The sequence below is a fragment of the Zeugodacus cucurbitae genome, chromosome 3, assembly GCF_028554725.1.
Source record: "Zeugodacus cucurbitae isolate PBARC_wt_2022May chromosome 3, idZeuCucr1.2, whole genome shotgun sequence".
In the NCBI taxonomy this organism is placed as follows: Eukaryota; Metazoa; Arthropoda; class Insecta; order Diptera; family Tephritidae; genus Zeugodacus; species Zeugodacus cucurbitae.
In genome coordinates this window covers 43,952,457-43,966,904 of record NC_071668.1, presented here as the reverse complement: position 1 = coordinate 43,966,904, position 14,448 = coordinate 43,952,457, and the positions used below count along the sequence as shown (strand labels likewise).

General features: G+C 31.9%; 1 protein-coding gene across 1 annotated transcript in view; it reads right to left on the bottom strand.

The window, feature by feature from the left end:
* Positions 1–1,998: 1,998 nt before the first annotated feature.
* Positions 1,999–14,448, bottom strand: part of LOC105219534 (uncharacterized) — a 32,319-nt gene continuing 19,869 nt past the window's right edge. Inside the window, exons 2-5 of the mRNA XM_011195744.3 lie at positions 12,190–12,723; positions 11,441–12,123; positions 8,769–9,028; positions 1,999–6,409 (exon numbers count right to left, since the gene is read on the bottom strand). Coding sequence (XP_011194046.1) covers positions 6,156–6,409; positions 8,769–9,028; positions 11,441–12,123; positions 12,190–12,684 — 1,692 coding nt within the window. The 5' untranslated portion in view covers positions 12,685–12,723 and the 3' untranslated portion in view covers positions 1,999–6,155. The remainder of the gene's footprint in view (positions 6,410–8,768; positions 9,029–11,440; positions 12,124–12,189; positions 12,724–14,448) is intronic.

Sequence of the window (14,448 nt, the reverse complement as noted above, 5' to 3'; positions counted from 1 at the left end):
TTAATTTCAGAAGTTGATATTTGTAAACATTAACATTGTAATTTAACTAAAACTATTTCCAGAAATTGTATAGCAACCTCTAACCTCTTCTTTCAGCATTTTCTTAAGAATCATATAATTTAGTTGATCAATTTCTGTATACTAGCATACTTGCAGTACGATCTCTTTCTAAAGTAGTGGGCACTTAGCCCATAATCCAGAATAAAAACCTGACATTTTTATTTGACTGGCGTTTAAGCATACTACGAAGATCATGAAATAGTAATTTGATGAGATATGTCAGCTAAACCACTAGGTATATGAAATAAAGTATGTAGATCGGTTTTTGTTACTTCAAATAAAAATTTCGATTTGTTATGGGTATATGTAGTTCTTTTGCATAACATTTTTACTTAACGTATTTCTTTTGCTCTTTTCTTGATATTGGTCCCTAGCGCACATATCTATGTATTTATTACAAGTTCAGTAAATAGGAATAATTGAAATTGTTCAATAAAGGATAATAAAGTATAAGATCACTGGAAAAGTTAGGACTGGTCAGTTTACGCTCCATATTATCATTTCTGCGCCCGAGTGTGGAAAAACTCTCACGTAAAAATCTTTGTAACCTATTCAAAATCTCGTAGTTGTCTAGTTGGAATGAAATCGCAAACTATACGATATAATCAAATTATATGTGATGAATATTAATATTAATATTATACATATGTATATGTGTGTGTAAATAGTTGCAATTCAATATTCACGATATACTTAATTAACTGGTTATTTTATTGCTTCTTTGAATTTTTTAATACGTTCTTAACTTAATTTAACTGTTCTGTTCTTTTGGAATCATTATTTTCTGCATATTTGGTATGTTTAATGGATTCACTTGATAGTAACTATATCAATACCTTATACAATTATTATAAAATATTAAATTTATAATTTGTACAATTCGGTAAAAAATTTAAAGTTCTGATGGATGAATTTTGATTTTTTTTGCGATAAAAAACACATTTAAGTAATGTGCAACTTATGACAATAAATTAATAATAAAAGTAGGAATGGGGAGAAAAATGAATTAAGGATGAAGACGTAGACATGGAAGAGAATCTTAAATTTGCTTTAATTTTTGTGCTATCAATATCAAATTATGTCATATATTTTTCAAATGAAGATAAATAATAGGGGTATTCGGATCGAGCCTCTTAATCTGCTATTTCGTTGGTTGATAGTTCGTTAAAGCACTTCAAGTGTGAACATACTTTTTGCTCTATCTCAGTAGTGTGGTAAATTTTGAAACAAAAATTATTATTATTATTAGTAAGGAAAATAATATCAAGCTTTTCAAATCAATTAAGAAAGGTAAGGGTATCAAAAATAATATTTTGATAAAGTATTTTGAACGTAGTCCCGAGACCAGCTCTAATTGAATTCATATTCAATACATTCTATATATTCAAGTCCTACTTTAAACAAGATACAGTTGAACTTCCATAACTTGAACTCTTTAATTGGCAATCGAAGTCAAATTTCATACAATTTTTCCTTCCATAAGTCGAACTTTTCTATATCGTATGAAGGTGAATAAAAAATATGATATTATATTTATGAATTCCATAAATTATGTAACAAAGGCAATGGTATATAGTGCAGCAAACACAATTACAAAAAAACATGTTTTAACGTATGTACATAAAATTTTATACGAAGTAAATAAATAAAATTGTGTATAAATCTATATTTTAGAGATTTTTTAAAAATTGTATGTTTTAATTATAGCTTCTATAACTCGAAGTCTCTCTCTAACTCGTTTTTTTGGGGATGATGGTGGATTAGGTAAGTTCAACTGTATTTCCAGTGATGTAAAAAGAAAGAAAGAAGTTTTGAAAAAATTAATAGAAAAGCTAAATTTCACACACTGATTTTTTAGAAGATTCATTGAAGATATTTTCCATTAATTTATCATCAGTCACTATAGAAACCCTCAAATCGCTTGACATCATTTTAAGAAAGGAAAAAAAAACATCCTATGCAGCACTAAGAAGCCGCAATTAACTATAAGAATATAATTTTTTTAAGTCAATAGTGACCTCAAGTGATGTTTAGTTGCCGATCTACTAGTTATGACTACTATATCTAAGTTTGTGTAAGAATTAATAAAATGAGGCAGAGGGAAAGAGAGAAATGGAAAACAAAAATAGGGATGCTAATCTTTATAATAAAGTATCGAAATCAGAGAAAGTAATCTTCCGAATTAGCTATCATTTAGCCACGCGCGAAGTCAATTTTAGTTGTATAACATTTATACATCGAAGAAGGAAACAAGAGCGAAAATCTTTGTTATGTTTTGGATACAACACGTTTTTTCATTATACACATTTTAAAATCTTCATTACTGTCTTATTTTATATTAGGTGTGGGCACAAACAAGATTAATTAATCAATAACATCTTGGTAGTTATTACACTTATAAACTACTTTTTGATAGCAACCACGCTTATTCTCATAACAGAGGTATCTTCAAATATATTTACTTTGAAATATAATACATCTCTAAAGTAAAGTAATGTATATGTTTGGCGTAAAAGGAGTACATATTTAAGGCTTAATACATATGTATATGCTTATAAATGTACCGTAAAGTGAAGTTTTAATTATTACTTTTTAATGTTTTGGCCGGAAATATTACAAATATTAGCCACAACTATGTAATTTTAAAAGTTTTATTAACAGCAGATGATATACATTGCATTAATGTACATATTTCGGTACTAAACACACAATAATTGTAAGTTGTGCGTTTTATGAATGTTTTTATACTCTCGCCACAAAGTTGCTAAGAGAGTATTATAGATTTGTTCACATAATGGTTGTTTGTCACACCCAAAACTAAACGAGTTAGATATAGGGTTATATATACCAAAGTGATCAGGGTGAAGAGTGGAGTTCAAACCCGAATGTCTGTCTGTCCGTCCGTCTGTGCAAGCTGTAACTTGAGTAAAACTTAAGATATCTTGATGAAACTTGGAACACTTGTTTCTTGGCAGGTGGGAAGATTGCTTTCGAAGATGAGCAAAATCGGACCACTGCCACGCCCACAAAGTGGTGAAAACCGAAAACACATAAAGTGTCATAACTAAGACATAAATAAAGCTATGGAAATAAAATTTGGTACAAAGGATTGTTCTAGGAAGAGGCATATTTGGATGTAATTTTTTTGGTAAAGTGGGCATGGTCCCGCCCCCTACTAAGTTTTTCGTACATACCTCATACACTACTTAAGCTACATCAACGAAATTTTCAGGAGTCGTTTTTTTCAGGCATTTCCTTATATAGTCCAAAAATGGAGAAAATCGGATTATAACCACGCCCTCCCATACAAAGGTTATGTTGAAAACGACTAAAAATGCTTTAATTATAAAGAAGGTACAGAAGGGCTCCACCCAAATTGGTATACAAAATTTTATGTGGGTGTGGCTCCGCCCACTTATGGGCCAAAAACCATATCTCCGAAACTACTCGACCAATATCAATGAAATTTGGTTTGTAATATTTTCCTTGCACCGCAATGATATGTTATGAAAGTAGGCCAAATCGGTTCACAACCACGCCTACTACCTATATACCAGAACTTTGAAGTCGGTCTGAATAGTTTACTCTACAATATATAAAATTAATACTAGTGAAGATATCGGAACAGAACTTTGCGTAAATACTGCATTTATAGTGTGGTAGTCCCTTTAAAAAATCACCGAAATCGGGCCATAGGTTTTCAAGGCCCCATATATCGAACATGAGGACCTCGGTGCTTCTAACCTAATATTAGGGTTTCCAACTTTCAATGGACTTTACATCATATATATGACGAATATGTGGGTCAAATTGGCTATTATATAATATTAAATAAATAAATTGCGAGAGTATAAAATGTTCGGTCACAACCGAACTTAGCCCTTCCTTACTTGTTATAAAATATTTTTAAATAAAATCGGTTTATGATCGCGTTTTGATTTAACGAATAACTTTTTCAAATTCACATACAATTATATGTTAGAAATGAATACATATTCCTATACATACGCTCCGATGAATGCGTATCTTAAAGTAGTTAATGTATGTATAAAATATATAAGTTTTGAATCCAAGGGATAGTTAATAGTTAATTAGAGAACTACACATTTTATATATTTTAATAACATGTATGTCGATTATAAACTAAAATATTAATTCGTCTCAAAGAGGCATACATATTATGTAACAGTTCACATATTTAACTTGTTTTTGATTACGAATTCATCATTCTACATACGTATATATATATACATATCTAAGTATATATGTATATTTATAATTCATATTTATAATATCGATATTTATGTATATACAAGTAATTAACTATATATTTGTTATTAGGTCACCAAACAGTTAAAATGTTTGGTCTCTTTGTTTTCATAGTATAAAACTCGATACCATAGGAAACACAGGTAATATTGTTCTAAAAGAAAATTAAAGATAATGTTAAACAAAGTACCTCAGAAAAATTTATATTTGTGCTATTTTTTCAATTTTTAGTCAACCTATGCATATTTAATTCATGTTTGATGTTAGTAAGTATTATTTAAAGAAACAAAAACATATACCATGTTAAAAGAAAAAGTAACCAAATTAATAAAACTTCGTTTTATACTATAGAAAATATTTATTTGTGCAAAATTCAAATTTTTAGTTAAGTAGTAACTTTTAAATAGCTAAACAATTTGAATGAAATTTTTTCGATTTATATAATATGTAATCGGACCCCCGTTCTTGTTTTTCAAAAGTTTTTTTAGCCAATTTTTCATAGAATTGGCCAACTTTTACAGTATTGAAAGGTTTATCTTCCCATTCCACCTCAGTGGCTTGTTTTAGCTGTCATACTGCTTTGTTCAGCTAAAAAATGTTTCGGAAAGTATGTCCCATAAATCCTCTATTGAATTCAGATCTAGATTTAATGACGGACACCGAAGTTAGGGAATATTACGCGACTCAAAAAAGGCTTTAGTATACCCTGTGACGTGGATAATCGCGTTATCCTGCTGGAACACCCAGTTGTCGCAATGATATGCCTTAGCAAACGCGATAAGTTCACTGTCAATCAATTCCATATATATTTTGCTTTTGTACGACTCGGGACAATGCAAATGGGAGACTTCTCTTTGGCGCTAAGAGCAGCCCACATCATTAGAGTTCCACCGCCATGTTTGCGCTTATAGTAAGTAGGGCGTGGGTGCTGTAGATCCATCCAATTCCATCTAAATTTAATGTTTTCTCATCACAAAATATCAAATTTGGAAACTCTACTTCTTAGAATTTGTATTTTTCGAATAAGGATGCATGTGTTTTTATGGCGATCTTATAAACGCAGTTAGACACTTTGGATTTATATTTAAGATTTAAGTCTCCTTTCAAAATTTGTTGTATACGTTCACTTATCACTTATAGACCAAATTCCGCTTTAATTTGGATGCATGTGTTTTTATGGCGATCTTATAAGCGCAGTTTAGACACTTTGGATTTATATTTAAGATTTAAGTCTCCTTTCAAAATTTGTTGTATACGTTCACTTATCACTTATAGACCAAATTCCGCTCTAATTTGGAGCAAATCATCATGTCTAGTAGTGCATAGTGGACTTATACTAACTGTACTATGAACAAAGTATAATAAACATAACTGCATATTCAGAATTAAGCTATTGTTTTTTTATTTTGAGAATTACAAAAAAAAAAAAAATTGCACAAATATCAATTTTTCTGAGGTAACTCTTCAACTCTGTGTTATATGTATATTACAATGAAAGTATATATTAATAATAGTATAATAGTATAATGTACATATGTATACTCATAATTAAGTTTTCACTGCTTTGTAAATATCTACGTGATTCAAATAATATAGTTAAAAAGCTTAGTAGTTTGTTAATTCAGCTTAAAAAGGCGACTTTCTGCATTATTTTGAGGTATATATATTCGTGCTTTACTGCACAGACACTGACATCCAATGCTCTATCTAAAACTGTGTACGTCTGTAGCTTCTAAAATAGTAGTTTCTAGCCGTTAAGTAACATTTAAGTACATACCATATTCAATTCAAAGAATGATTTAAATCAATTAATAATATCACACTAACTAGTAGAGATAATGAGACGATGCCTGAGCTCTATATTGTTTTGGGGTAAGTTTAATCAATTTGGGATTGAAAGCGCCAAGCGCAGCTTCATTTGTAGAAGATGGCGGTGGCGGTACTGTATTGGCGCGAAAGCGAGAGCGCAAGAAATTTTGCATGGAACGCAGCCGTATGATTGGTGCACATGGTGATTGTCTCAGTGAGTTGTGGTTGAGTATCCAGTAAATGAGAGGACTAATGGTAGAATACGTATAACCTATAAGAAAAAAATAAAACAAGAAAAAAATAATTTTTTTTTAAGTTTTGCATGTATTAAAATTTTAACTATGATTAACATGTTACATGAAACATAAAATAAATCATACAAAATATTAGGATTTTTATGAAGATCTTAAAGGCATTTTTTTATAAGGATAGAAATCACTGAAAAGAACTAATACTTATATGATCAAGTTATCAGAGAAGGCTAATTAGATGGGAGTGGGTAGGTGGTAGGCAAAATTTTATTTTCATATAGAGGAATTCAATTCGGACAAAAATAAGCCTGAATCGATGAGTATACTGAGTATACCACTCAAAGTTTAACCATTCGATGTAGGAAAATATCTCACCTTTTACTTTTTAATTGTTATAATTAGTTTAGCTCGCATTACCCACTAATTTAAGTTGGATTCCTTTTGGATATACAAATTTTATTTAATTTTTATGTTTAAATTGGTCTTACTTTAGAGAATTCAATGTTAGTTATTTACATTGGTCATGGTATATGAACAAAGCTATTACACTCTGTACAACATGTTGGGAAAGTATAATAATTTTAAATCGAACTAAGCATATAACATTTAATTTTTCTTTACCCGAATTTGATATGTATGTTGTTGCCATTGATTTAACTCTTACAATTATTCTAAAATTAAAATTTTGAAATTCAAAATAAACAAATTTCAAACCAAAAAATAAAATTGTTAAATAAATAAAAGAAAATGCCGAATACATTCTACTTTTGCAAAAAAACTCATGGAATCAATTCATCAATGTTTTGTGCTTCAACTGACAAATTGCAACATATATTTATGTATATACATATATAATAATAATAGAGCAAAACTCCCAGCAAACACCATAAAAAAATCACTAACTCAATTCAATTTTTTGCCTACTTTCTACCCCCTAAGTACGATGACGTGATCATTTTGATCTTATATCCGTTTTTAGGTAAAAATCTATTACCTTACTAAATTTCATCAAAGTCCGTTCAGCCGTTTAGACGTGAAAGAGTAACAGACAGACATAGTTACTTTCGCATTTATAATATTACTTGTGTATAAATAAATAAATATACATATTACCTACATTTAGTAAGATATTCGAAGCATCTATGTAATCTCACTACATTTTTTGGGAAAAGATATTCTTTATTGAAAACTGATTTTCAGATATAGTAATAACATTATTGAAAGATTAGATTCTAATTTTAAATAATTTAATTTAAGGCAAAGAGATTTAGATTTTACTTTAATTTTGTTTCAATCTTTATATGATTTCATTTTCAAAGGGTGAGAATCTAAGTTTTGTACACGGCGTAAAATGTCGACTTACACATACATATTTACTCTTTAATTTGAGCTGGAAAAAATTATACGAGCTGCAGAGCTAACTAGAGAAGGTACAATCTTCTATAAGAGTGTACAGCTGCTGGCGTACGCCGATGATATTGATATCATCGGAAGCAACAACCGCGCCGTTTGTTGTGCTTTTTCCCGCATGGATAAGGAGGCGAACCGAATGGGTCTGGAAGTGAATGAGGACAAGACGAAATATCTCCTGTCATCAAGGAAACAGTCGGCGCATTCGCGTCTTGGCACCCACGTCACTGTTGACAGTCATAACATCGAAGTTGTAGATAATTTCGTATACCTGGGAACCAGTATCAGCAACACCAACAATGTCAGCTTCGAAATCGAGCGCAGAATCATTCTTGCCAACAGGTGCTACTTTGGACTGAGTAGGCAATTGAAAAGTAAAGTCCTCTCTCGGCGAACTAAAATCAAACTCTACAAGTTTCTTATCATGCAGAAGCTTGGGCGGTGTCAACATCAGATGAGACGACACTAGGAGTATTCGAGAGGAAAATTTTGGGCAAGATTTATGATCCTCAGAACATTGGCAACGGCGAATACCGCAGACGATGGAACGATGAGCTGTACGAATTATACGACGGCATTGGCATAGTTCAGCGAATAAAAACACAGCGGCTACGCTGGCTAGGTCATGTTGTCCGAATGGACGAAAACGCTCCAGCTCTGAAAGTGTTCGATGCAGTACCCGACGGAGGAAGCCGAGGAAGGGGAAGGCCTCCACTTCGTTGGAGGGACCAGGTGGAGAGCGACCTGGTTACACTTGGAATCTCCAACTGGCGCCGAATTGCGAAGGAAGGCGGTTCAACGCCAATCACATACATACACATACATATTAATATAATAAAAAAATCGTGCGGTCTAAAAGTCTCATTTTTAAAAATTGACAGGCAAATAATAAAATAGACGCCAGATATGTATGTATGTAATTTTTGTACTCAATTCAACCTTCACGGTCAGGCATATTCGAATACTCACCTAGTAGCAAATGAAAGTATTTGGAGCTCTTTGAACAATAATGCTTATAACCAAAGCTTCTGTAGAATATGCAAAAGACGTGGGGGGCCCAACATAAAATGAATATTATCGCCGATGCTATGAGTACATTGGCTAGGCGACGCCTTGAGTGTAGGGTAGAAGTTCGTGGTAATGGTATACCAGGGGCAGCTGGTCCACGCAAGCCTGCGTTATTGTTAATACGTTGACGTTGTGAATGTGCCCGAATTTCGCGCATTGCCCTGCAAATAGTTTTTACCAAAACAATTATTGATTTGCATAAGTTTTTATATCATATAAATATTTATGTAATTATGTATATTATTTATTTAAATAATCGTATGACTTTTAAAATGTCCACACAAAAACGCATATCCTTAAACACTTCTATTTTTTGGTGTATACTCAATTGCATCATGATATAAATTTATCATTTTAATTTTAATCTTTCAAAAGATGACGACATTTCTTATATTCCAATTTATAGTAATTTATACTTATTTCAATATTATTTTTTGTACAATTTATACAGAAAAAAGAGCAGATTGAAAAGATTGTAAGCTTTCGACGAGAAAAGGTTAGCTACAAAAAGAGCGTATACATTTCAGAGTAAGTTTTGGTAATTTGAAGAAATGGATTAAAAGGAATTTCGCGTACTACAGTACGGCTTGTCAAAAGTTATCGAGGATTTGCAATAAACGAAAAATTATTCGTTGTTGTGGACGAAAAATGATTTTAAATGACCGTATAGTAAGCTAATTGAAATATCTAACTGCGACATATTCAGGTGCTGTTTTTTGTATGCCAAACCTCTATTCAAAGTCCTGTTCTCAAGTCTCAAAATAATCGCCGCTGTAAATTATTAAATTAAATATTTGGATAAAATCTTTGGCACATGAGCTCCTCAAGTACCACTTTTCCATTTGTTCTTGTGAATGAAACAAAAATATTTTTCAAAATGAAATCCCTAATTTAAATTGAACATAGAGAAGTTTTTCACATCACATATTCACTTAATGCTAATAAAATAACTTGTATATTAACCTTTATATTCCGCATTAAACCAATTATAAAGTATTTTGGGGCTAGGTTATTTAATGGACCAATTTCTTCCATTTCCAGCTCATGTTGTTAATAGGTTCATACAAGAATGATAGAAGCCAAGATTACGACAGGCGTTTACAGTTAGCTTTTTTGGGTTTTGAGTTCCTATTGAGTGACAACTTTCATGACCCCGAACACGCGAGCAAAACAAAATTGCACGGTGGTACAAAACAATAAAACCAAAACAAAGAGCTGAAGTCAAGGCTAGTGCTTAATTATTATTTAAAATTCTAAGTGAAAAATGTATTAACTTGAAAAAGAAGTCCGCAATGGCGGAACTAAACGACAATAGTACAAAAAAGTCGAATATAAAGAGTTTTTTTCACTTTTCCAACCAACAAAAAAGTTGGCAAAATGGCGAACTCTTTGTAACAAAACATATAATTTTAATTATAAATATGCATTATTATATTGGATCATTTTATAAATGAAGATTTTAAGAATTACGTTCATTGTGATATTTTATCTTCACATTATTCATTTTGGTTCACTATGTTTCACATTTCCGCTTTCCATTTGACAATTCTTCTGTTGCCTATTCCCATTCGTGGGTCGTGAACGCTTCAGCCTGTCGTAATCTTGTCTTCTATCATTCTTGGGTTCATATATATAAATACATATAACATGAAAAATTACACTGTACAACACTCGGCTGTGTTTTGGACCAAAAATATAGATTTTCGAAAGCATTTGTCATATATGTAAGCTTGGCTGAAAATTTTTCTTTACCCTTGAATTAAGAGAAACCTGTAGATTATATTCATATTTTGGATTTTTAGTAACTATTTATATTCAGTAATTAATAATAATTACGAATTATTAATTTAAAAGGACTTTTTTTCGAACTTCGAAACCATATACTTCGAATTTGGTGGCTAATTTCGAAAATGTGAAAATACGCTTATTTTACTTATGAGTCGATCTATCGGCAAAAAATAGTTTGGTCTATACCCAGAAAAAAATCGAATTTGCCGTAAACTTCATTGTTTTCTAGTAGTAAGGTGGGTTACAGGTAAGGTTACAACGATCAGGTTACCATTGACAAAGAATGGTGGAGAACAATAGATAGGTCAATGTTACATCAGAAGCTCAGGGTAAAAGTAATAGTAAACAAAGTTTTCTCCTTTCATTCACGATATCACTAACTAATGTATTTCCTGCGAAACGAACTCCGTTAGAGGTATCGAAAGAAAGAACTACATTCGTGGACCTGATTTCAAATGAACAAGTGTAATCTAATTATTTGTTAAACCTTTAGCTTAAGAGTTATAGAAATGGAGATTTAAACAAATTTTCGTTCCATTACTATTTTTTAGTTCTTTCGACAGCAAGATGCATTGATTCGTGATGTGAAAGAAGTGGAAGGCGTTTTTAATGATTTTATAATTGAATCGTGGAATTTGCTTACAATTATTGTAAACGTTTAAAAGTTCGTCGCTTTTACGAGGTTGCGTTTCGAATTCTTGTCTGTAATTATAGCCTTAAAATATTATAATTTTTGTTTGGAAATATCTCAAAATAAATATTTGTATATGTAAGAAATAATATACCTTGGTGATATGGGATTCGAGGATTTGATGTAATCCTGACCTCTTCCGATAATGGAACCAGGATTTAAGTTTTGCATTTGTATATCAGGTTCATTCGAGGTATCATCGGTTGCAGCACATCCTCCAGCCTGCTGAGCGTTAGCGATTCCAGTTACAATAACCATGTGTGTTTGCCTGCGGAGTATGGGCATAGGAAGTGGTAATTCACCATGTGCTGCTCGCGCCGTCAAAGATAGTGCACATAATTTCTGACGTACACCATAATGACTTAATAGCACACCCAAACCGGGTATAATAAATACGGCAAAGGTATGAAAAATAATAAAAGAAATGAAAAATGTACTGGACCCGAGCTCGGAAGTGCAGCTTATTCTGACGTTTGGCAAAGCTGTTGTGGTTTTCAAAGACGATTCCTGTTGAGCATTTTCGCTCGTGCCCTCTAAAATTTCTGACGATATTGCATATGGCATATCGAGATTTGTTATTGCACTTTTCGCAATTATGCTGTACGTGTACAAAAATGGCGCGCTGAGCACAGCCGATGCTGTCCAAGAAAATAGTGCCAATGAAACATGCAAGTAACGACGCTGACGTAATTGTGCCAAGCATGGGTGTCTTACGGTGGCATAACGATCAAGTGAAAGCATGAAGAATGAAATTGTACTTGCGGCGACCGGCATTATCTGGAAATTAATAGAGTAGCATTTTATTACACAAAATTGACATTTCAAGAAGGCTTGTATACTTGCCTGCACAAAGTGAATTACTTTGCATATAATCAGTGGCAAAGTGTTCGTCTTACGATTGAGGGCTACATTTAATAAAGTCATAGGTGCGGAAAGTCCCGTCACTAATAAGTCAGCGAGGCAAACGGCTAATAATAGGGGATTACGCAATCTCACGGAGGAAGCCGAACAAAGCGTGAACAATAACGTTGCATTGCCCAATACGCCACCAAATACTACGAGTCCAAATAATATGACCATAATAAGCAATGTAAGCGAAGATAAGGTGTTATCTTCTGAGGCGTTTATGTCATACGGATAATGTGTTAAAGTGTAATTTAAAAAGGCGTCATAATCACTGTTACCGATCTGTTCTAACATATCTGATTGTGAGACCATGTCCTTTGCATCGAGTGGAGGTATCTGGATACCATGCAAATCGTGAGGATCGAAAGCCTGTTTCAGCTGATGATGTCGATAAGTGTTTTCCCACCATTGCTGCAAATTATTACCGTTCATTGTAGGAAAAAAAATGGTGATATTTCATATCATTTAATCCTAAAAAAAAGTGAAATGAACGAGATTCAAAACATTGAAGGCCAAAGGAAAAACATAGTCGCATAGACAAATAATGGTGATATGCATTTACGAAATCCTTAGTATTATAGGTTTTGATGTAAACTATAGACCTGAAAATTCCAGTCACCAATCATATTGATTGAGCAGCTAATAAAATACCTATTTATATTGTATTACTATATTATATTATTAATCTAGTATATACATTAATACATATATATAATGTCCTGCATATTATAATTACAGCTATGGTCAGAGATTTAGAACATTTCACAATAGTGAAATGCAATGGTTAATAACGTTACGTTATGTTATACAAAAACTGTTTATTACTTCACTAAAAACTAAAACAATTCTATACTAAATATTAATATTAATATATAATAATATATAATTAATATAACAGATATAATATCGTCGCAATTTTTAAATTTTCTTTGCCGAACGTTTACTTTGCACTAGTCAATCGATAAAGGGATTATTTCTCGTGTGATCTTGTATTTTACCGCTGTATGATTGGGTTCGTTATCGGCATAAATATACACTTTCATCAAAAGAATGTGGCTGTATCATATTCATTATTATTTCAAGAAATACAAAATTATTAATATCCATTTCTATCTTCGCTAGTGGACCAGCCCACGCGATGAAAATTACCCTTCAAGCAATCATTTAAATTTCCCAGGAGGTGTTTTGTGAGCTGTCGCTTCATTAATTTTGTTCTGATTTAACTGTTTCGGATCGAATTTAACATTTTGATCGTATTGCAATATATATATATTAGCAATTTTTACTTAGTTTGTTACTTTTTTGTAAAGACTTCAAATAATTTTTATTTTTCAACAAAACACCATTTTGTTAATATTTGTTAAAATATTAACTATTAAACTATTAAATATTAATTTGTTAGACCGAACACAACTGATGACCGAAAACTGTAACTGCGCAAGTCCAATGCATTTCCGGTTAAACTTAACAAAACAAATTGAAAACTTCTGAGGGGAAATGATAACGATTTTTTGTTTATACATCTAAGAGGTGTTAGAAGTAATATTGATATACTAATAAAAAAATATGAGAATAACGCTCTCTTAAAAGTAACAGTAATGTATCTAATTGAGAAGCCAAGTGCGCTAAATCTTTGTCCATAGCTGTATATGTATGCATGTAAAATTTAAATGAAATTCTTAAAAACACATATGTATGTGTTTAAATTAAGTTAGAACTCATTTAGTTACTTTACTAAATGACATGTGAAATTTTTGTGCAATAATTGTTTTCATTTTATAAAGATAAATGAATCGATCTAAGGAAACTAGGGGATGTCTGTAGATATTTTTAAACCCTTTTATATCCCTCCGATGTAGTATTGGTCGATCTATGTATATCTGGATTGCCTAAATATATTTCAACTATGTATTTACATGCATGCCACTTGTTAGATATGTGCACTACTATTACTTAGAACCGAGTCTTAAATTCGGTTTACCCAAGTTTGCAAAAGTTCATCAATCGTTGGAAGACAGTTAGAAGACAGCAATTTGTACTTGTGGGATAAAATCTAGGATATTAACTCCAATAAAATATAAATATAAAGGGGTTTTCAAAAGGGACGCTACAAAAGTAGACCGATAGGGACAGCAAATGGCGCCATTTTCCCCCATTCCCGCTCTTTTGACATTTCTCTTCAGTAAGGTTTGACAT